The sequence below is a fragment of the Telmatherina bonti genome (genome assembly GCF_933228915.1).
Source record: "Telmatherina bonti genome assembly, chromosome: 18".
In the NCBI taxonomy this organism is placed as follows: Eukaryota; Metazoa; Chordata; class Actinopteri; order Atheriniformes; family Telmatherinidae; genus Telmatherina; species Telmatherina bonti.
Genome location: NC_136616.1, coordinates 631,912 through 656,520, shown reverse-complemented (window position 1 = coordinate 656,520; position 24,609 = coordinate 631,912). Strand labels below are relative to the sequence as shown.

The 24,609-nt window shown below is 40.4% G+C and overlaps 1 protein-coding gene across 6 annotated transcripts in view; it reads left to right on the top strand.

The window, feature by feature from the left end:
- ablim2 (actin binding LIM protein family, member 2) overlaps positions 1 to 24,609 on the top strand; it is a 250,183-nt gene that overhangs the window by 131,033 nt on the left and 94,541 nt on the right. For 4 of the 6 annotated variants that reach the window (XM_079257458.1, XM_079257455.1, XM_079257454.1 and 1 more), the window contains exons 6-9: positions 5,016 to 5,109; positions 8,220 to 8,307; positions 19,335 to 19,393; positions 21,343 to 21,462. In XM_079257458.1, the coding sequence (XP_079113584.1) occupies positions 5,016 to 5,109; positions 8,220 to 8,307; positions 19,335 to 19,393; positions 21,343 to 21,462 (361 nt within the window). The remainder of the gene's footprint in view (positions 1 to 5,015; positions 5,110 to 8,219; positions 8,308 to 19,334; positions 19,394 to 21,342; positions 21,463 to 24,609) is intronic. The other 2 variants (XM_079257456.1, XM_079257457.1) reach the window with 2 other exon arrangements.

The window sequence follows — 24,609 nt, the reverse complement described above, 5'->3', positions numbered from 1 at the left end:
TCATATCGGTTTCATAATAGTTTCATAACGGTTTCATATCGGTTTCATAACGGTTTCATATCGGTTTCATATTGGTTTCATATCGGTTTCATAATAGTTTCATAACGGTTTCATAACTGTTTCGTATCGGTTTCGTAACAGTTTCATAACGGTTTCATCATGGCTTCATAACGGTTTCATATCGGTTTCATAACGATTTCCTATCGGTTTCACAACGGTTTCATAACGGTTGCATATCGGTTTCATATCAGTTTCATAACGGTTTCAAAACGGTTTCATATTGGTTTCATAACGGATGCATATCGGTTTCATATTGGTTTCATAACGGTTTCATATGGGTTTCATAACAATTTTATATCAGTTTCATATCGGTTTCAATACGGTTTCATATTGGTTTCATATCGGTTTCATAACTGTTTCATATCGGTTTCACAACGATTTCATATCGGTTTCATATCGGTTTCATAACGGTTTCATAACTGTTTCGTATTGGTTTCGTAACAGTTTCATAACGGTTTCATCATGGCTTCATAACGGTTTCATATCGGTTTCATAACGGTTTCATAATGGTTTCATATCTGGTTCATATTGGTTTCATAACTTTCCCATCGGTTTCATAACGGTTTCAAAACAGTTTCATAACGGTTTCAAAACGGTTTCATATCGGTTTCATAACGGTTGCATATCGGTTTCATATCTTTTTCTTAACAGTTTCCTATCGGTTTCATATCGGTGTCATAACAGTTTCATAACGGTTTCATAACGGTTTCATATCGGTGTCACATTGGTTTCACATTGGTTTCATAACGGTTGCATATCGGTTTCATATCGGTTTCATATCGGTTTTAAAACGTTTCATAACGGTTTTATATCTGTTTCATAACGGTTTCATATCGGTATATTATCGGTTTCATATCGGTTTCATAACGGTTTCAAAACGATTTCAAAACTGTTTCATATCGGTTTCCTATCGGTTTCATGACGATTTCCTTTCGGTTTCATATCAGTTTCATATCGGTTTCATAACGGTTTCATAACGGTTTCATATCGGTTTCATATCAGTTTCTTATCGGTTTCATAACCATTTCCTATTGGTTTCACATCGGTTTCACAACGGTTTCATATTGGTTTCATATCAGTTTCATAACGGTTTCAAAACGGTTTCATATCGGTTTCATATCGGTTTCATAACGGTTTCATAACGGTTTTATATCGTTTTTCTATCGGTTTCATATCGGTTTCATAAAGATTTCATGTCGGTTTCATAACGGTTTCATATTGGTTTCATAACTGTTGCATATCGGTTTCGTATCGGTTTCATATCGGTTTTAAAACGTTTCATAACGGTTTTATATCTGTTTCATAACGGTTTCATGTCGGTATATCATCGGTTTCATATCGGTTTCATAACGGTTTCATAACGGTTTCAAAACGATTTCAAAACTGTTTCATATCGGTTTCATAATGGTTTCAAAACGATTTCAAAACTGTTTCATATCGGTTTCCTATCGGTTTCATAACGGTTTCAAAACGATTTCAAAACTGTTTCATATCGGTTTCCTATCGGTTTCATCACGATTTCCTTTCGGTTTCATATCGGTTTCTTAACGGTTTCATATCTGTTTCTTAACGGTTTCATATCTGTTTCATATCGGTGTCATAACAGTTTTATAACGGTTTCATAATGGTTTCATCATGGTTTCACAACGATTTCCTATCTGTTTCATAACGGTTTCATATTGGTTTCATATTTGTTTCATAATGGCTTTAAAACGGATTCATATCGGTTTAATAACGGTTTCAAAACGGTTTCATAACGGTTTCATATCGGTTTCATATCGATTTCATAACGATTTCATATCGGTTTTATATAGTTTTTTTATCGGTTTCATTTCGGTTTCATAAAGATTTCCTGTCGGTTTCATATCGGTTTGATATCAGTTTCATAACGGTTTCATAATGGTTTCATAACGGTTTTATAACGGTTTCATATCTGGTTCATATCGCTTTCATATCTGGTTCATATCGGTTTCATAACAGTTTCATATCGGTTTCATAATGGCTTCATTACGGTTTCGTAATGTTTACATATCAGTTTCATAACGGTTTCATATCGGTTTCATAACAGTTTCATAACGGTTTAATAAGTTTCATATTGGTTTCATCACGATTTCATATCGGTTTCAAAACGGTTTCATAACGGATTCATATCGGTTTCATAACGTTTCATATAAGTTTCATATTGGTTTCATAACGGTTTTATATCGTTATTTTATCGGTTTCATATCGGTTTCATAACGGTTTTATATCGTTATTTTATCGGTTTCATAAAGATTTCCTGTCGGTTTCATATCGGTTTGATATCGGTTTCATCACGGTTTCACATCGGTTTCATATCGGTTTCATATCAGTTTCATAACGGTTTCGTAATGGTTTCATAACGGTTTTATAACGGTTTCATATCTGGTTCATATCGGTTTCATAACCGTTTCATATCGGTTTCATAATGGCTTCATTACAGTTTCGTAATGTTTTCATATACAGTTTCATAATGGTTTAATAAGTTTCATATTGGATTCATAATGGTTTTATATCGGTTTCACATTGGCTTCATAACGGTTGCATATTGGTTTCATATCGGTTTCAAAATGGTTTCATAACGGTTTTATATCTGTTTCGTAACGGTTTTTATATCGGTTTATTATCGGTTTCATAACGGTTTCAAAACTGTTTCATATCGGTTTCATAACGGTTTCATAGCGGTTTCATATCGATTTCATAACGGTTTCATATCGGTTTCAAAACGGTTTCAAATCGGTTTCATATCGGTTTCATAATGGTTTCATAATGGTTTCATATCGGTTTCACATCGGTTTCATAACGGTTTCATAATGGTTGCATATCGGTTTCATATCAGTTTCATAACGGTTTCATAACGGTTTTATGTCGGTTTCATAATGGTTTCATATCGGTTTCATGTCAGTTTCATAACGGTTTCAAAACGGTTTCAAAACTGTTTCATATCGATTTCATCACAATTTCATATCGGTTTTATATCGGTTCCATATCGGTTTCATCACGATTTCCTATCGTTTTCATATCGGTTTCATAATTGTTTCATAATGGTTTCACATCGGTTTCATATCGGTTTCATATCGGTTTCATTACGGTTTCATAATGGTTTTATATCGGTTTCATAACGGTTTCCTATCGGTTTTATATCAGTTCCATATCGGTTTCATAACGATTTCCTATTGTTTTCATATCGGTTTCATAACGGTTTCACATCGGTTTCATATCGGTTTCATAATGGTTTCATAACTGTTTCATATCAGTTTCATAACGATTTCACATCAGTTTCATTTCGTTTCATATCGGTTTTGTCTGTAAAGGTTGTTTAGATCTCACTCAGGTGGGGTCCAAAGTCGCTCCTCAAGGGCTGCTGTCCCTTAGGTTTTCCATCTATCCCTGCTCCAACACACCTGGCTCAGATTCAATGGATCCAACAGCCTACGAAGTTCTGAGTCAAATGTGTTGGAGCGGGGATACATGGAAATCCTGCAGGATTGCTGATGACACCCTTCTGGAAATCAGAAGGGTCTATCTCCGTGGCCCGCAGCTCGGTGTCTGGCAGCTCGCTGTTGGTTGCAGCTCCGCTCACAGGGAGGAGGGCATGGCTCTGCCAGCTCCGGTACACCGCTGCTTGGGTCAGTACCCAGGCTACCAGCGGGTTGACGGTTCGTCGCTACCGGAGCTGGACCCTGACCAGCCGGGCAGAGTATGGATCAGAGGGCCGGTCAGCACGGAGCTCTGCTATCATCTCACCGACACAGAAGCTCTGCTCCGGGGTAGCCCTGCGACCCGATCCCCAACCCATTGCGGTCTGATTCGCCAGCCCCCGACCCGTTGCGGTCTGATTCTCCGGCTCCCGGCCCGGTTCGGCGGACTATTTAACGGCGGAGGAGGACTATAGCTGCAGAACCGTCCATGGCTACATGCTGGGCATGCGCAGTGGACAAGTCCTGACGCTCATGGGTGGGGCTCACTTGAGTCAGAGTGCGCGTGTCTGCTGTGACATCAAAAATTATATCACGCATGTTTACTTGAATAAATCAAAGAAGGTGACTGTTTTCTGCTTTCTGGGTGGGAGGGGGTACGCCGAAGTTCCGGACATTCTCCCACCAGCTCATGTTTTTATAAATCCCAAAAGGAAACTAGGGTTAGGGCTAGGCTAGGCTAGGCTAGGTTAGGTTAGGCAAGGCTAGCTTAGGTTACATTAGGAAAGGTTAGGTTACATTAGGTTAGGCCAGGTTAGGTTAGGTTAGGCTAGGCTAGGTTAGCGCCATGTTAGGGCTAGGCTAGTCTATGTTAGGCTAGGTTAGGTTAGGCTAGACTACAATCAGCCATTAAAGGTTCAAACCAGACCTCCTCCAGGTCCACCTCCTCCACCAGCAGGACCAGCAGTGAGGAACTGGGATGGTCATGTGACCCTCCAGCTGGTCATGTGACCCTCCAGCTGCTCTACGGAGGTTTTCCAGCATTTCTATCCGTCCAGGAGGTTTACAATCCAGACACAACATGTAGTGTTTATTCAGAGACTCTAGATGGTAAATCCACCATTATTTATCACATCTTCATCACCATCACTACCATGTTGCTAAGAGACCTCTATTTTCACCTGGACATGATGATGAAGACACTTCCTGTCAGACTTTCCACCAATCAGAGAGCTTAAACTGACGGTAACGTCCAATCAGGAGCAGCCAAAGATCAACAAGTGATGAGAAAAGCAGGAAAATAATGATCCTCTATGGCTGGAATAAAGCCAGGAAGACGTTTGGGATGCAGCTGAGGTGGAGGTGCTGCAGTGAGGATAGCAGGTAGATAGTAGCAGGAAGAAGTGGACAGAAAAGTGTAAATATGTACATTTAGTTGTTTTATCCTCTTTTGTAGGAAGTGAAGCGTATCCAATGCTTCATATTGATCTTCTCTCATGTCCTGTGTTGTCCAAACAGGGATGGGATCCCCTACTGCGAGATGGACTACCACGCCATGTTTGGCATTCAGTGTGAGAGCTGTAAGAAGTACATCACTGGGAAAGTCTTGGAGGTACATCGCCAATCCTAACATGCACATCCTGGAAATGTTGTGTCAGGGTCAACTTAAAAAATGACCAATCAGGTAAATTATGGGAGGGAATCAGTAGGAGGTAACCAAGCTGGCGTTATTTCCACATACGTGTTAGCATACAGCCTGCTTTATTCATCATGGTTGTTAGCTTTGCTGTTCAGTAACGGTTGCAGGATGTTCTCTTTCATGTCTGCATACCGGTGTAACGGGGGGTTGTCTGAAGGACTGTTGCCTTGTGGTGGATTGTTACCTCTTTTCTCTCATTTCTGTTCATTCTCTCTCCTTTCTCCAACTCATCCAGTCAGTTCCAACAAACCTTTAGTAAAATTAAAATTCATTCAATTTCATTGTCACAGTTGTGTGACACTTTGTGTTGGTCTTTCACATAAAATTCCAATAAAATATATTTATGTTTGTGGCATGTGGCGAGTCAAAATATGGAAAAGTTTAAGGGGTATGAATACTTCTGCAAGCCACTGTGTGTATGTGTATGTACATATGTACATGTATGTAAAATGAGAAATGAGAATATTTCGGCTACGAGTGAAGCCCCTCCGCTACCGTGCGGGACCCTCACGAGGAGCGACCAACATTTCAAACAAGTCTGATTTTCCTACAATCTTGGATTTCTGATGATGCTGGTTGCGAGGTGGTCATTGCTTCCCGTAACCCGGCGTGTCCTAAACGAGACACGACGTCCAACTGGGCTGAAAATCGTTTCAAAACGGGTCAGAATGACAGGGTGTATCCCCGCCCGCAGATCTGGCACATTGCCGACTTTGTACATATTTTCAGTTTATTCATGAAGCCACGAAGTCCCCCTGCAGGACTTTGTTTGTCCCTGACGGAACTGATAAACCATCTCGATAGTGCCGGCTTTACTGCCGAGGCCCGACTCTCAACAGATTTTCTCTCTGCTGCGTTTTCCAGGGATCGAAGTTCAAAACGACACATGAGTGTTACTATGGTGATAATCAGTCAAACTATGAACCCCACAGAGACAGATTAGAGGGGGTCTCAGCAAACCTGTAAGATCTTCTGATGCCTCCCTGCAGTCTCTTCTCGTCCTGATGCTCACCGGCTCATCACACCGTCTGGTTTACCTTCCTTCCGTCGGACCAGGAGTCGCCAGCCTGGCTTCGGCGTTACGTCCACGCCGCTCTTCTCTCAGAAGTTTCTGTAGCTCCCTGTTGGCAGATGACTTTTCCTTCGTCTGTCCAGCTGGATCTCCGCCGTGCAGCTGGATCTGAGGCCTGATCAGACCAGCGTCCACTTCAGCCGCTGCTTGGCTTACTGCTGAGGAAGAACTGGAAAAGTTACTTAATCCCTTTTGAAGATGATTATTTATCCTTGATAAAGTCCTGTTATTGGATAAGTCTGTTAAGCTGTCCTTTTCCTCGGGACCACCTTCCGGGTCATCCGGTGTGTCCAGCTGCTGCCTCATACGAGCCTCAGTCCTGCTGACCATTCCCGAGTCATAGAACATCAACTCGTTCCTCTTTAACTTCTCTATCCCGACTGAATCTTTGAGCCTGACTAGGAAAGGATTTGATCCTGGTGCTATATCCCTTCCGGCCTTCTCGTAATTTCCAAGCCAATTCTGGGCTCTTATCTCTTAGTTTCAGTGTCCATCAACATTCCCGAGTCACCTTCCAGTTTGTCTCTTATTCAGTCCAAATGTGAGCTTGTGGCCTGGCACCCCGAACCTCCTGCCAATGCTCTGGACCTTTGCTTTTTCTCTCAGTAATACCTAGGCCTGTCTGCTAGCAAGTTCTGGGTCCCTCCATGTCTTCTCTTTCCATCTGCTGTCCATTTCTTCCAGACAAGCGCTAATCAGGGTGTTACCCAAGTAAGCGGGTGTTTTCGTCCTGTTTTCTGGTGCGGTTCCCTGCTGGGATGACATCACAAAGTGGAAGGCCCTCAGAGGGGCTGTACGTAATCAGGCCGCCAATGAAGACTTGATGCCTTTGGCAGTCAGACATCAACAGACTGACTTTGTGAGGAGACAAGCAGAAGGAGGTTACTGCAACAACCCTCCATACTGAGATATTCAGTTTATTACTGAGTCCAAAGGATCATAATGTGTTAAAAAAACAAGAAAAACTGCCAAGAGTGAGATAACCCTGTTTGATTTCAGTCATATAGCTGGTTGTTTTTGTTTTTGCAACAAAAAACATGAGGATTCAGCTTTTAGGGAATTTTAATCCTAAATTTTTTTATATTTAAGATGGAAGAAAGTTGATTTAAACCAAAGATGTGGAAGATTTAAACTCTTAATCAGCTTCAGAAATCTGCTCAGGATTAGTCATAACTTCCTTTTATATACGTCTCTGCTCGTGATTTATAACTATTCCCTAAAAGAACTATCTAACCAGAACATGCTTATCTGCAGCACATCTACAACATACTTGTTGACTCTGTGAAACAGGGACCCGGTGGCCTCTGGAAGACCCTTGTGGGCCTTTGGCTTCACAGGTCCAGATGTTTTTCTCACAAACACGTGACTGTGACAACCTCCTCCCATCACACTGCCCTGTGGATTCCGGCTCTGCAGATAATCTATCACCCCGTCAGGTTCTAAATGCCAAACCACACCATAGCAACACCATAGCAACACAGCCAGCAGACGGCTTGGCATCTTATTCTGAAAGCTTGCTGAGACATTTGTCAGAAGCCTTCTATGTTCGAATGTGAACATTACTGGACTCCTTCAGCACTTTGTGACTCCAGATATGGAAAAAGTTGGGATTTTATCCCTCATCTAACTAGAGGAAGACATCAGGCTGATGTTTCCCTCCCACAGCGACGAGCGCAACTGCAGGGCATCTTCCACAACACAATAGCTCCATCTAGTGGAGTCTTGTGAGTCCATAAATAAATTATGCAAATCTTTTTAATTCTGCAGATTGAAGAATCAAAGAAAATGTGTTGCAGGAGGCAGAATGACGCCGCTGCATTTCTTAATGGCAGGACCAAATGTTACCCACACTGTTGAATATAACGCAGCACACTGTTGGAGCACCAGAAAACCATACTGTCTGCTATATTTTATCTCACCCGCTTTCATGTGTTGCTTTTCTTCTCACCAGGCTGGAGAGAAGCATTACCACCCCACATGTGCCCGCTGTGCTCGCTGTGAGCAGATGTTTGCAGAGGGGGAAGAAATGTATCTGCAAGGTGAGGAGAAAGGGTCCTTTGTTGCTTCAGACATTCAGGATTAGAGATGCTGCTTTTTGCCTCAAAACCACCAAAGATTCCCCACTTCAACACATCCATGGCTTTCACTGAAAAACAAAAAGCACTTTTACTTCCTAACTCTGCATACCTGTGTCTGCTTTATAAAACCGAAGCATCACGGGCCTGCATGTTTCTAATTATCTGGTGGGAATGAGTCATGCTGCCTGTAGCAACAGCTGCTGCTTTGCCTCTGCAAGGCCATTTTTCTTCCAATCGCCCCTTTACGGCGAAGTCCTCTAGTGGCCACAAGGTTTCGGTTTTGATCGGTTTCGTTGTATGGAAAGGAGAAAGATAAAACATAGAGGTTGATCACAGCTTATATCTTTATAGTGCTTCATCAATCAACTATTGTTCAATGTGAAGCTTCGCTGCAGTGAAAAAGTAATTAAAATGTACATTTCAGAAACTACAACAAAGAATAAAGAAGACTTTTGTTTCACCTCACTTCCTTTTCCAACCAGAAGAGCACATCTCTTTACAAATGTTCACTAAAGCTTTACTAACATTTCAGATGCTAACTGGCGTGCAACATGAGATAACAGCTTGTGAAAAAAATGATAAGATCAAACTGGACTTTTGCCTAAAAATTTCCTGTTTTTATGAAATAATAGCTTCACATAAAGTAGAAAAATACTGATTTATGGGTGCAGATTTACTAGCAGCTCTTTTGACACAATGCTAATGCTAACATGCTCACAGTGTGAACAAAGAAAATTCCATGTTAATAACTGAAATGCTAATGCTAACATGCTCACAGTGTGAACAAAGAAAATTCCATGTTAGTAACTGAAATGCTAATGCTAACATGCTCACAGTGTGAACAAAGAAAATTCCATGTTAGTAACTGAAATGCTAATGCTAACATGCTCACAGTGTGAACAAAGCAAATTCCATGTTAGTAACTGAAATGCTAATGCTAACATGCTCACAGTGTGAACAAAGAAAATTCCATGTTAATAACTGAAATGCTAATGCTAACATGAGTTGAGTTTGGAAAAAGTCATGTTTCAACTTGCTAGCATTTGCTGATTTGCTACCATGAGCAAGTTTTGGGCATTAGCCTTTAGCTCATATTGCTAATAGTTTAGCAGATGGTGTTGTCATGGTAATAGAAGTAGTTGATACCAATATCTGTGAATTTCCATGGTACTCGTTATCAGACCTGATACCACAGTAAAACCAAAGAACAGGACAGATAAATAAATAAAATTTACCAGCAGTGTCACGTTTTGGTGGAGGTGAGGACCCAAATGCAGAGACGAGAGAATGGGATGCAGGATCACGACCGTTTCAATGCCGAACAGGAAGAATTCAGAGGACTAACACAATGATCCAGCAACTCAAGACAAAACTGAGGTGTATAAATACGCAGAACACAATGAAACACAGGTAAAACAGATTAACCCAGGTGAACTACGAACACAAAGACAGGAACAACCTACAAAATAAAACGGGAAACCAGGAACAAAGGACAAAGGAAAACCTCATCTCATGACATGCAGTGTTGTTTAACACAAACATTTGCTCGTTACAATGATGAATAAAGGTTTAACAAACTATTAAACAAGAAATTATAAATACAGTAATAAAGTAGGTCTGTAATGGCAGCCTTCAAGTTTATAAAAAGAAACAAAACATTGTGCTGGATGCTTTTCACCTGCATCGCAGCCTGGAAGGTTTATAAGGATTTCTGTTGTTAAAAACAGAGTGAACGTGTCAGGCTGGTTGCTGCGTCGCGATGTGACCACGTGGAGGTCAGTGGACTTCTGCTGACAGCATCTGAACCCCAACCGCGTCCGGAAAAAGGATTAGCATCTGAAAATCCAAAATATCTTTTCAACCCTACCAGGAGGTGAACCTCTCCATCGAGGAGTAATCAGGAAGAGTTACCACCATTTCCTGCTGTGTTAGGAACGCCGTGCACGCCGCGGGAACGTGCACAGGGAAGAATTTACCATCAGTGTATAAAGCTCGAAGTGATCACGGCTTAAAAAATGATTCCTTATGTTTGTTATCTGAAATCCAGACTTCTGGAATGTTTGCAGCAACCGGAAATTCCACCATTTCTAGAAGCAGACAGCAGTTTCCTCAGTCGACCATTAAACATCTAAAGAAATACTTCAGACATAAAAGTTAATAAACTGAATGATAAAATGACTCCTATGGATATCATTAACATATTTAACCTTTTAATGAAAAACAAAACTATGTAAGATAAACAATGTTCTTATCCATTTGAAAAAGTGAGTACATAGATAGTAAGAAATAAATTAAAAACTTGTAAAAATAAACCATTGATCATCTTGATGGTAAGTTCCTGAAAATGGTCAGAGAGGAAGTAGCGCAACCTACCTGTCACGTGATGAAGACGCCTTTGTCCAGTGGAAAAGTGCAAAGATAATTCCTTTACCGAAAAAACAATAAATTTCCATTTTCAGGAGCACAAAGCCGTCTGGTTTCGTCCTTCCTGTAATAAGTCAGATTATGGAACGGGTCAAAGTTGAACAAATTACGAATGACTTTTCTTTCAGCCACAACGTCGGCCACAATGTCAGCTCCAGCTCAGACGGCTGCTGACGGAAATGGACACAAGGAAAAGAGTTGTGTTGCATTTTTCGGCAGCTTTTCATTTAATTCAACTCAATTTATTGTCGGGAAAACTTAAATGTTGTGGGTTATGGGAATGTTATTGTACTATATGATATTGTACATCGTATCATATTATATTATCGTACCATATGGTAATGTACATCGTATCGAGTTATATTATCATACCATGTTGTATTTTACATCGTATCATATTATATTATCGTACCATATGGTAGTGTACATTGTATCGTATTATATTATGGCATCATATGGTAATGCACATCGTATCGTATTATATTATCGTACCATATGGTAGTGTACATCTTATTGTATTACATTTTCGTACCATATGGTATTGTACATTGTATCGTATTATATTATCGTACCATATGGTAATGTACTTCGAGTTGTATTATATTATCGTACCATATGGAATTGTACATCGTATCGTATTATATTATCGTACCATATAGTAATGTACATCGTATCGTATTATATTATCGTGCCATGTGGAAATGTACATCGTACCGTAATATATTATCGTACCATATGGTAATGTACATCGTATCGAGTTATATTATCGTACGTTGTTGTATTTTACATCGTATCGTATTATATCATCGTACCATATGGTAGTGTACATCTTATCGTATTACATTTTCGTGCCATATGGTATTGTACATTGTATCGTATTATATTATCGTACCATATGGTAATGTACATCGAGTTGTATTATATTATCGTACCATATGGAATTGTACATCGTATCGTATTATATTATCGTACCATATAGTAATGTACATCGTATCGTATTATATTATCGTGCCATGTGGAAATGTACATCGTACCGTAATATATTATCGTACCATATGGTAATGTACATCGTATCGAGTTATATCATCGTACGTTGTTGTATTTTACATCGTATCGTATTATATCATCGTACCATATGGTAGTGTACATCGTATCGTATTATATTATGGCATCATATGGTAATGCACATCGTATCGTATTATATTATCATACCCTATGATAGTGTACATCGTATCGTATTATATTATCGGACCATATGGTATTGTACATGTTTTATATTATCGTACCATATGGTATTATACATCGTATCGTATTATATTATCGTACCATATGGAATTATACATCATATCGTCTTATATTATTGTACCACATGGTAATGTACATCGTTCATTCATTCATTCATTCATTCATTCATTCATTTTCTGAACCGCTTATGGTATTATATTATCATACCATATGGTATTGTACATCGTATCGTATTATATTATCGTACTATATGATAATGTACATCGTATCGTATTATCTTATCGTACCCTATGATATTGTACATCGTATCGTATTATATTATTGTACCATATGGTAATGTGCGTTATATCGTATTATACCATCGTACCATATTTTAATGTACATTGTATCGTTAAATATTAGCTACCATATATTATTGTAAATCGTATCGTATTATATCATTGTACCATATGGTAATGTACATCGTATCGTATTATATCATCGTACCATATGGTAATTTGCGTCGTATCGTATTATATCATCATAGCATATGGTATTGTGCATGGTATCGTATAATGTTATCGTAGCATATGGTATTGTACATCGTATCGTATTATATTATCGTACCATATGGTATTGTACATCGTATCGTATTATATTATCGTACCATATGGTAATGTGCATTATATCGTATTATACCATCGTACCATATTTTAATGTACATTGTATCGTTATATATTAGCTACCATATAGTATTGTACATCGTATCGTATTATATCATCGTACCATATGGTAATGTACATCGTATCGTATTATATTATCATACCATATGGTAATGTACATTGTATCGCATTATATTATCGTACCATATGGTAGTGTACATCGTATCGTATTATATTATGGCATCATATGGTAATGCACATCAAATCGTATTATATTATCATACCCTATGATAGTGTACATCGTATCGTATTATATTATCAGACCATATGGTATTGTACATGTTTTATATTATCGTACCATATGGTATTATACATCGTATCGTATTATATTATCGTACCATATGGAATTATACATGATATCGTCTTATTTTATTGTACCACATGGTAATGTACATCGTTCATTCATTCATTCATTTTCTGAACCGCTTATGGTATTATATTATCATACCATATGGTATTGTACATCGTATCGTATTGTATTATCGTACCATATGGTATTATACATCATATCGTCACATATTATCGTACCATATGGTATTATACATCGTATCGTAGTATATTATCGCACCATATAGTCATGTAAATTTTATCGTATTATATTATTATACCATATGATAGGTAACACCATATCGTATTATATTATCGTGCCATATGGTATTGTACATCGTATCGTATTATATTATCGTACCATATGATAATGTACATCGTATCGTATTATCTTATCGTACCCTATGATATTGTACATCGTATCAGATTATATTATTGTACCATATGGTAATGTGCGTTATATCGTATTATACCATCGTACCATATTTTAATGTACATTGTATCGTTAAATATTAGCTACCATATATTATTGTAAATCGTATCGTATTATATCATCGTACCATATGGTAATGTACATCGTATCGTATTATATCATCGTACCATATGGTAATTTGCGTCGTATCGTATTATATCATCATAGCATATGGTATTGTGCATCGTATCGTATAATGTTATCGTAGCATATGGTATTGTACATCGTATCGTATTATATTATCGTACCATATGGTATTGTACATCGTATCGTATTATATTATCGTACCATATGGTAATGTGCATTATATCGTATTATAACATCGTACCATATTTTAATGTACATTGTATCGTTATATATTAGCTACCATATAGTATTGTACATCGTATCGTATTATATCATCGTACCATATGGTAATGTACATCGTATCGTATTATATCATCGTACCATATGGTAATTTGCGTCGTATCGTATTATATCATCATAGCATATGGTATTGTGCATCGTATCGTATAATGTTATCGTAGCATATGGTATTGTACATCGTATCGTATTATATTATCGTACCATATGGTAATGTGCATTATATCGTATTATAACATCGTACCATATTTTAATGTACATTGTATCGTTATATATTAGCTACCATATAGTATTGTACATCGTATCGTATTATATCATCGTACCATATGGTAATGTACATCGTATCGTATTATATCATCGTACCATATGGTAATTTGCGTCGTATCGTATTATATCATCATAGCATATGGTATTGTGCATCGTATCGTATAATGTTATCGTAGCATATGGTATTGTACATCGTATCGTCTTATATTATCGTACCATATGGTAATGTATATCGTATCGTTTCATATTATCGTACCATATGGTAATGTACATCGTATCGTATTATATCATCTTACCATATGGTATTGTGCATCGTATCGTATAATGTTATCGTAGCATATGGTATTGTACATCGTATCGTATTATATTATCGTACCATATGGTAATGTATATCATATCATATTATATTATCGTACCATATGGTAATGTACATCGTATCGTATTATATCATCGTACCATATGGTAATGTACATTGTATCGTATTATATCATCGTACCATATGGTAATTTACATCGTATCGTATTATATTATTGTACCATATGGTAGTGTACATCGTATCGTATTATATTATGGCATCATATGGTAATGCACATCGTATTGTATTATATTATCGTACCATATGATATTGTACATCGTATCGTATTATACCATCGTACCATATTTTAATGTACATTGTATCGTTATATATTAGCCACCATATAGTATTGTACATCGTATCGTATTATATTATCGTACCATATGGTAATGTATATCGTATCGTTTCATATTATCGTACCATATGGTAATGTACATCGTATCGTATTATATCATCTTACCATATGGTATTGTGCATCGTATCGTATAATGTTATCGTAGCATATGGTATTGTACATCGTATCGTATTATATTATCGTACCATATGGTAATGTATATCGTATCATATTATATTATCGTACCATATGGTAATGTACATCGTATCGTATGATATTATCGTACCATATGGTAATGTAGATCGTATTGTATTATATTATCGTACCATATGGTAATGCACATCGTATCGTATTATATTATGGCATCATATGGTAATGCACATCGTATTGTATTATATTATCGTACCATATGATATTGTACATCGTATCGTATTATACCATCGTACCATATTTTAATGTACATTGTATCGTTATATATTAGCCACCATATAGTATTGTACATCGTATCGTATTATATCATCATACCATATGGTAATGTACATCGTATCGTATTATATTATCGTACCATATGGTAATGTATATCATATCGTTTCATATTATCGTACCATATGGTAATGTACATCGTATCGTATTATATCATCTTACCATATGGTATTGTGCATCGTATCGTATAATGTTATCGTAGCATATGGTATTGTACATCGTATCGTATTATATTATCGTACCATATGGTAATGTATATCGTATCATATTATATTATCGTACCATATGGTAATGTACATCGTATCGTATGATATTATCGTACCATATGGTAATGTAGATCGTATTGTATTATATTATCGTACCATATGGTAATGTACATCGTATTGTATTATATTATCGTTCCATATGGTATTGTACATCTTATCCTATTATATTATTATACCATATGGTATTGTAAGTAGTATCGTATTATATTATTATACCATATAGCATTGTACATCGTATCGTATTATATTATCGTACTATATGTTAATGTATGTCGTATCGTATTATATTATCATACCATATAGTAATGTACATCGTATTGTATTATAGTATCGTGCCATGTGGAAATGTACATCGTATCATATTATATGATTGTACCATATGGTAATGTACATCGTATCGAATTATATTACTGTACCATGTTGTATTTTACATCGTATCGTATTATATTATTGTACCATATGGTAGTGTACATCGTATCGTATTATATTATGGCATCATATGGTAATGCACATCGTATTGTATTATATTATCGTACCATATGGTATTGTACATCGTATCGTATTATACCATCGTACCATATTTTAATGTACATTGTATCGTTATATATTAGCCACCATATAGTATTGTACATCGTATCGTATTATATTATCCTACCATATGGTAATGTATGGCGTATCGTATTATAATATCGTACGATATGGTAATATGTATTGTATCGTATTATATTATCGTCCTATATGGCAATGTACATCGTATCATATTATATTATCGTACCATATGGTATTGTACATCGCATCGTATTATATTATCTTACCATATGGTATTGTACATCGCATTGTATTATATTATCATACCATATGGTACTGTACATCGTATTGTATTATATTATCGTACCACATGGTAATGTGCATCATCACCACATCTGCAACTCGTCTCTTCAGATAGGAACATTTCCAAGCAAAATGAAAATAGAAAAGTGATTTTGTTATTTATATCTGGACATCGACACCGATTCAGGAACTTCAAGCCTGTTTCTTTACTTCCACAATTCTCCACAAATACTGGAGAAAATATTTGCAGACAGATTAAACAAGTTCATTGACAAACATAACTTCCCTACAGAAAGCCAGTACGGATCCAGAGCAGACAGATCTACATGTCTAGCATTAATCCAACTAATGGAAGGAATTACAGATTGTATGGACAGTTTAAAATATCAGTAGTATTTTTAGATCTGAAAAAAGCCTTTGATATCATTGCTCACCACAGATTAATAACTAAATTGGAAAGGTACGGGATAAGGGGAGTGGGTCTGAACTGGCTGAAAAGCTATTTAAAGAACAGGAAACAGTTTATACAAATAGGAGAATATACATCTGAATACATGGAAATCTCATGTGGAATGCCACAGGGGTCAGTATTAGGTCCCAAGTTATGTCTAATATATATCAACAACATGTGAAGCGTAAAAAAAAAAAACTATTGAAAATTGTTTTATTTGCAGATGACACAAACATTTTCTGTTCTGGAGAGAATTTGCAGCAGGTTTTGGAGAGGATTACAGGAGAAATGGCAAAACTAAAACTGTGGTTTAACAGAAATAAATTATCAATAAACTTGAGTAAAACAAAAATTATGTTGTCTGGAAGGAATAACAAACACACACATGTTGAACTGGTAATTGATAATACACAACTCAAAAGAGTAAATGAAATAAAATTTCTTGGCGTGATCCTGGACTGAAAAAACCTGGAAACCTTTCATTTCAATTATTGGCAAGATTAGTCACATGATCAACTCTAAATCACTGTATATTCTCTATTCTTCACTGATTTTACCGTATTTATCATACTGTGTGGAGGTCTGGGGTAATATCTCCAGAAGCACTCTACATCCGATATGCACATTGCAGAAAAAAGTTATAAGGATCATTAACAAGTAGGATTTAAAGAAAACACACAAACTCACTGTTTATAGACTCACGTGCATTAAAGTTCATGGACTTTATTCATTTTAAAGCACAAATCATGTACAAAGCAAGAAATAATTTAATGTCAGAAAATATTCAGAGAATGTTTGCAGAAAGAGAAGGAAATGATCATTTAAGAAGAAAGCTACAGTTTGGAAAGCAAAAAGTAAGAACAATGAAAATATGTGCATATGAAGCTGTGGGGTGACTTTGTGGAACAAGCTGGATGAAGAGTTTAAGCAACAACATAAATATACCCAAAAAGATGTGCAAACATTTCATTTTGAAAAAGTACATGGATGATGGATAACTATGTAAATATCAGGAATACTATAAGTAGATGAATATTTATGTAATATTTTGTAGACATGGCTGTAAGTATATGTATGTATGTAGTATATCTGTGTGGATGTGTTCATATGAATGGAGGTATATGGAAATGTGTGTGTTTGTGTAAATACATGAATGTAAATATGTAAAGTAAACTGAATAAGTATGTTGTGACGTGCAGCGACAGAATGGAAAACTAGATGAGTAGAAAGGGGTGGGAATACTAAATAAGTGTACACTTCTTCCCACTCCTTTTTATAACTCCTTTCATCTCAAAAATTTATTTAATTATCAAATTGATGAGGAATTATTATTGTTATTAATATTTGTGATTATTTTCTTAATTAGTATGGATGTATGTATATACACATGTACATATATTTTTCTTTTCTTATTTTCTTTTGTTTAAAATAAATAAACTAACTGACATCATATCATATTACATTATCGTACCATATGGTAATGTACATCGTATCGTATTATATTATCGTACCATATGGTAATGTACATCGTATCGTCTTATATTATCGTACCATATGGTAATGTACATCGTATCGTATTATATTATCATACCATATGGTAATGTACATCGTATCGTCTTATATTATCGTACCATATGGTAATGTACATCGTATCGTATTATATTATCGTACCATATGGTATTGTACATCGTATCGTCTTATATTATCGTACCATATGGTAATGTACATCGTATCGTATTATATTATCGTACCATATGGTAATGTACATCGTATCGTATTATATTATCGTACCATATGGTAATGTACATCGTATCGTATTATATTATCGTACCATATGGTAATGTACATCGTATCGCATTATATTATCGTACCATATGGTAATGTACATCGTATCGCATTATATTATCGTACCATATGGTAATGTACATCGTATCGTATTATATTATTGTACCATATGGTAATGTACATCGTATCGTATTATATTATCGTACCATATGGTAATGTACATCGTATCGCATTATATTATCGTACCATATGGTAATGTACATCGTATCGCATTATATTATCGTACCATATGGTAATGTACATCGTATCGCATTATATTATCGTACCATATGGTAATGTACATCGTATCGCATTATATTATCGTACCATATGGTAATGTACATCGTATCGCATTATATTATCGTACCATATGGTAATGTACATCGCATCGCATTATATTATCGTACCATATGGTAATGTACATCGTATCGCATTATATTATCGTACCATATGGTAATGTACATCATATATATTATATTATTTTACCTTTTAGTATTGTATATAGTATTTGTATGGTAAACAGTGACTCCTCAGATTAGTCCTGTTTATGGATTTTGATTGCGAGTCATGATGTTGCCAACACTGAACATGCCAACTTTTGCCACCTCAGACATTACAGTCGGACATTTGTCTCTGTGTCTTCAGGATCTTCTATCTGGCATCCTCCATGCAGACAAGCAGCCAAACAGGAGGAGAAAACTAAGGTGGGGAAGAAGATGAAACACTGAAAGAGAAGTTAAAACAAAAAGTTTAAAACAACTCTGTTACGGATTTCTGGAGTCTCTTAATAAGCGAAAAAGAAGCTTTTTGACAGTAAAAGGTATCTTGAAGCCCTCATGAGCATTGGCTTCCTGGTGTTCCTGTTTCTCCATCGGCATAGAAGGTCCAGCTGTCCTGGATGGACCTCTTTGGGTTTAAGTCTGCTTCACAGCCATGGTTTTATTCTTACTCTTATGTAAGGAAACTTTTTAGGAGCCTGAAAAAACTGTTGTTTTTTTTTCCAGTTTCTGATGCGCCGTGCAGGTGCAGTTTTACCAGCTTGGCCATCTAGTAAGGCTGCATGGACCAAGCGGTTTTGTTGCCTGGGCTGGGTCTTCAGACCCTGTGTGGTAGCGCCGGGGGAAAATACATTTGGTGGTCTGGCCAGGACTTACTAACTACTTGTTCTGAGATAATTACGGAAAGTCGTAACTAGATGTAATTAACAACAAAATAATGCCACACATATCAAAGATGGTTTTGATTTCAAAGCACATCCACTTCTGCAAAATGACCCGATGCTGAAGCAGACACGCCTGGAGGTCGTTGTTGCACACACCACGTTGTTTTTAACATTTCAGGTTTTGTCATCGGGATGTTTATCTGCTCCAACAGAGCAAACAATTCTCTCTCTGTTACAGGATTACAGGAAGACGTTTATAGCAGGCGGCGGTTTGTTGGTCTGTAGACGCATTGTTGCACCGGAAGCTTTGTAAAACCCAAAGCAACGACGCTAACCAGAACTAAACCGGACCAGGTTTAGTACACCAACAAAATAAAGCAGGAAAACCAGGAACAGAAGAAAACACGAAACATCACATCATGACACAAAATCTGTTTTAAATTTGATTTTGGATCCATTGATTGATATGAAATAATATGAAATTATTTCCATTCATAATAAAATCAGAACAGGCTCCTGAAATGTGATTTAACATTTTTCTCGCAGTTTATTTAGATAAATCAAATTTAACAAACATTTTTACTCAACAAGACAAACTAGTAATAAATGGCAAACGACATATCGGGGGAACTCAGAATAAAACCTTTTTTTTTCAAAAGTATTTTATTGATTATTAAGCAATGTTTGCTATTTAGATCGATATCTTTGGTTCACTGACCACATAATTGATTTCTTGTTTTAGAGTAATGTCTAGTAAAACTCGACGGCTAGTTGACTGCGGCTGGCGAAGCCGTCCACCTGATGCTTCGTTCCTATTATAAATTAGACTTAAAAGTAGCTGAGGTACATCATCATCATCATCATAACTATCACTAATATTAACAAATCATGAAATAAATTCAACTTCATAGATTCTACATGCATGTTACAGCTGTAAAAGAGATCACCATCACCTTCTAGACAGCCTTAACTAATTAGCTACTTCCATGTAGTTCCCATGTCTTGGTAACATCCGGGTGTAGATTAGAACGTCTGGTTGGACTCTGTAACCACGACATCCAGGTGGTCTCACAACTAAAGTCTAAAGAGAGTGCATCGTTTTTACAGAAACCATCTCGTATCAAGAGTTCAGTCTAAATGCACGGCCGTGGGTTCAGTACTGATCAGTAATCTGTAGATATTTTCAGTCCAGAGGATAAAATCCGGCCATGCTTTCATCTGAATGAATGAATTTGTGCTTCAATATTGGCTGAAATATTGGAAGATGTTACGTATTTTGTCCTTTTCCTGCCACTGAAGTGAAAATTAATCATGAAAACAACTTTTCACCATCAGTTAAATTCTTGAATGTGACGTTGTTGGAGCAGTCATGGCGTGAAATCGCCATCTGGAATCCGAAGGACAACAATTTATTCCTGCAGGTTTATGTAGAAACATTTCTGTTGAATCTGTGACTTTCTGTTCTGAAAAATGGAAACGTTGTGTTGTTAGCGCTCCCTTAGCAGCCCTGGCACATCTTTCCATTCTTCATCTCCCCATCATCTTCATCATCATCACCCGTCTCTTCAGAAGCAGGTCCGGATCCAGTTGAATGACGGCCCTGAGCAGCAGGTTGGTTCTCCTGTAGGTCCCTGAACCCCCCAGAACCCCACCAGGCCTTGCTGCATGGGTTGATCCTAACAGCTTGTTTCTGGACGAGATCCAGTCCAACGTCTGACTCCCGCGGCGACCGCGAGCTGACGGGCTGACGGGCTGACGGACTGACGGGCTGACGGGCTGACAGACTGACGGGCTGACGGGCTGACAGACTGACGGGCTGACAGACTGACGGACTGACAGACTGACGGGCTGACAGACTGACAGGCTGACGGACTGACAGACTGACGGGCTGACAGACTGACGGACTGTCGGACTGACGGACTGACGGGCTGACGGGCTGTCGGGCTGACAGACTGACAGACTGACAGACTGACGGACTGACAGACTGACAGACTGACAGACTGTCGGGCTGACGGACTGTCGGGCTGACGGGCTGACGGACTGACAGACTGTCGGACTGACGGGCTGTCGGGCTGACGGACTGACGGACTGACAGACTGACGGACTGACAGACTGACAGACTGACGGACTGTCGGACTGACGGACTGTCGGGCTGACGGGCTGACGGACTGACGGACTGTCGGGCTGACGGGCTGACGGACTGACGGACTGTCGGGCTGACGGGCTGACGGGCTGACAGACCTACAGACTGACGGGCTGACAGACTGACGGGCTGACAGACTGACAGACTGACGGGCTGACAGACTGACAGACTGACAGACTGACAGGCTGACAGACTGACAGACTGACAGACTGACAGACTGACGGGCTAACAGACTGACGGACTGTCGGACTGACGGACTGACGGGCTGACAGACTGACAGACTGACAGACTGACGGACTGACAGACTGACAGACTGAGAGACTGTCGGGCTGACGGACTGACGGACTGTCGGGCTGACGGACTGACGGACTGACGGACTGTCGGACTGACGGACTGACGGGCTGACGGGCTGACGGACTGTCGGACTGACGGGCTGACGGACTGACGGGCTGTCGGGCTGTCGGACTGACGGGCTGTCGGACTGACGGGCTGTCGGGCTGACAGACTGACAGACTGACAGACTGACAGACTGACAGGCTGACAGACTGACAGACTGACGGGCTGACAGACTGACGGACTGACAGACTGACAGACTGACGGGCTGACAGACTGACGGACTGTCGGACTGACGGACTGACGGGCTGACAGACTGACAGACTGACAGACTGACGGACTGACAGACTGACAGACTGAGAGACTGTCGGGCTGTCGGACTGACGGGCTGTCGGACTGACGGGCTGTCGGACTGTCGGACTGACGGGCTGTCGGACTGACGGGCTGTCGGACTGACGGGCTGTCGGGCTGACAGACTGACAGACTGACAGACTGACAGACTGACGGGCTGACAGACTGACGGGCTGACAGACTGACAGACTGACAGACTGACGGGCTGACGGACTGACGGACTGTCGGACTGACGGACTGACGGGCTGACAGACTGACAGACTGACAGACTGACGGACTGACAGACTGACAGACTGAGAGACTGTCGGGCTGACGGACTGACGGACTGTCGGGCTGACGGACTGACGGACTGACGGACTGTCGGACTGACGGACTGACGGGCTGACGGGCTGACGGACTGTCGGACTGACGGGCTGACGGGCTGACGGACTGACGGGCTGACGGGCTGACGGACTGACGGGCTGTCGGGCTGTCGGACTGACGGGCTGTCGGGCTGTCGGACTGACGGGCTGACGGGCTGTCGGGCTGACGGACTGACGGGCTGTCGGACTGACGGACTGACGGGCTGTCGGGCTGTCGGGCTGACAGACTGACGGGCTGTCGGACTGACGGGCTGTCGGACTGTCGGACTGACGGGCTGTCGGACTGACGGGCTGTCGGACTGACGGGCTGTCGGGCTGACGGGCTGACGGACTGACGGGCTGTCGGGCTGACGGACTGACGGACTGTCGGACTGACGGGCTGTCGGACTGTCGGGCTGACGGACTGTCGGGCTGACGGACTGACGGACTTTCGGACTGACGGGCTGACGGGCTGTCGGGCTGTCGGACTGACGGGCTGTCGGGCTGACGGGCTGACGGGCTGACGGGCTGTCGGGCTGACGGACTGACGGGCTGTCGGACTGACGGACTGACGGGCTGTCGGGCTGTCGGACTGACGGGCTGTCGGGCTGACAGACTGACGGGCTGTCGGACTGACGGGCTGTCGGACTGTCGGACTGACGGGCTGTCGGACTGATGGGCTGTCGGACTGACGGGCTGTCGGGCTGACGGGCTGACGGACTGACGGGCTGTCGGGCTGACGGACTGACGGACTGTCGGACTGACGGGCTGTCGGACTGTCGGGCTGACGGACTGTCGGGCTGACGGACTGACGGACTTTCGGGCTGACGGTCTGACGGACTGACGGACTGTCGGACTGACGGGCTGTCGGGCTGACGGGCTGACGGGCTGTCGGGCTGACGGACTGACGGACTGACGGACTGACGGGCTGACGGACTGACGGGCTGACGGGCTGTCGGGCTGTCGGACTGTCGGGCTGTCGGGCTGACGGACTGTCGGACTGACGGGCTGACGGACTGACGGGCTGTCGGGCTGACGGGCTGTCGGGCTGACGGACTGACGGGCTGTCGGGCTGTTGGACTGACGGACTGACGGGCTGTCGGACTGTCGGGCTGACGGGCTGACGGGCTGACGGACTGTCGGACTGACGGGCTGACGGGCTGACGGACTGACGGACTGTCGGACTGACGGGCTGACGGGCTGTCGGGCTGACGGACTGACGGACTGTCGGGCTGTCGGACTGACGGGCTGTCGGGCTGACGGACTGACGGGCTGTCGGACTGACGGGCTGACGGACTGACGGGCTGTCGGACTGTCGGACTGACGGGCTGACGGGCTGTCGGGCTGACGGACTGACGGACTGTCGGGCTGTCGGACTGACGGGCTGTCGGGCTGACGGACTGACGGACTGTCGGACTGACGGGCTGTCGGACTGTCGGACTGACGGGCTGACGGGCTGACGGACTGACGGGCTGTCGGGCTGTCGGACTGACGGGCTGTCGGGCTGACGGGCTGACGGGCTGACGGACTGACGGGCTGACGGGCTGTCGGACTGACGGACTGACGGGCTGTCGGACTGACGGACTGACG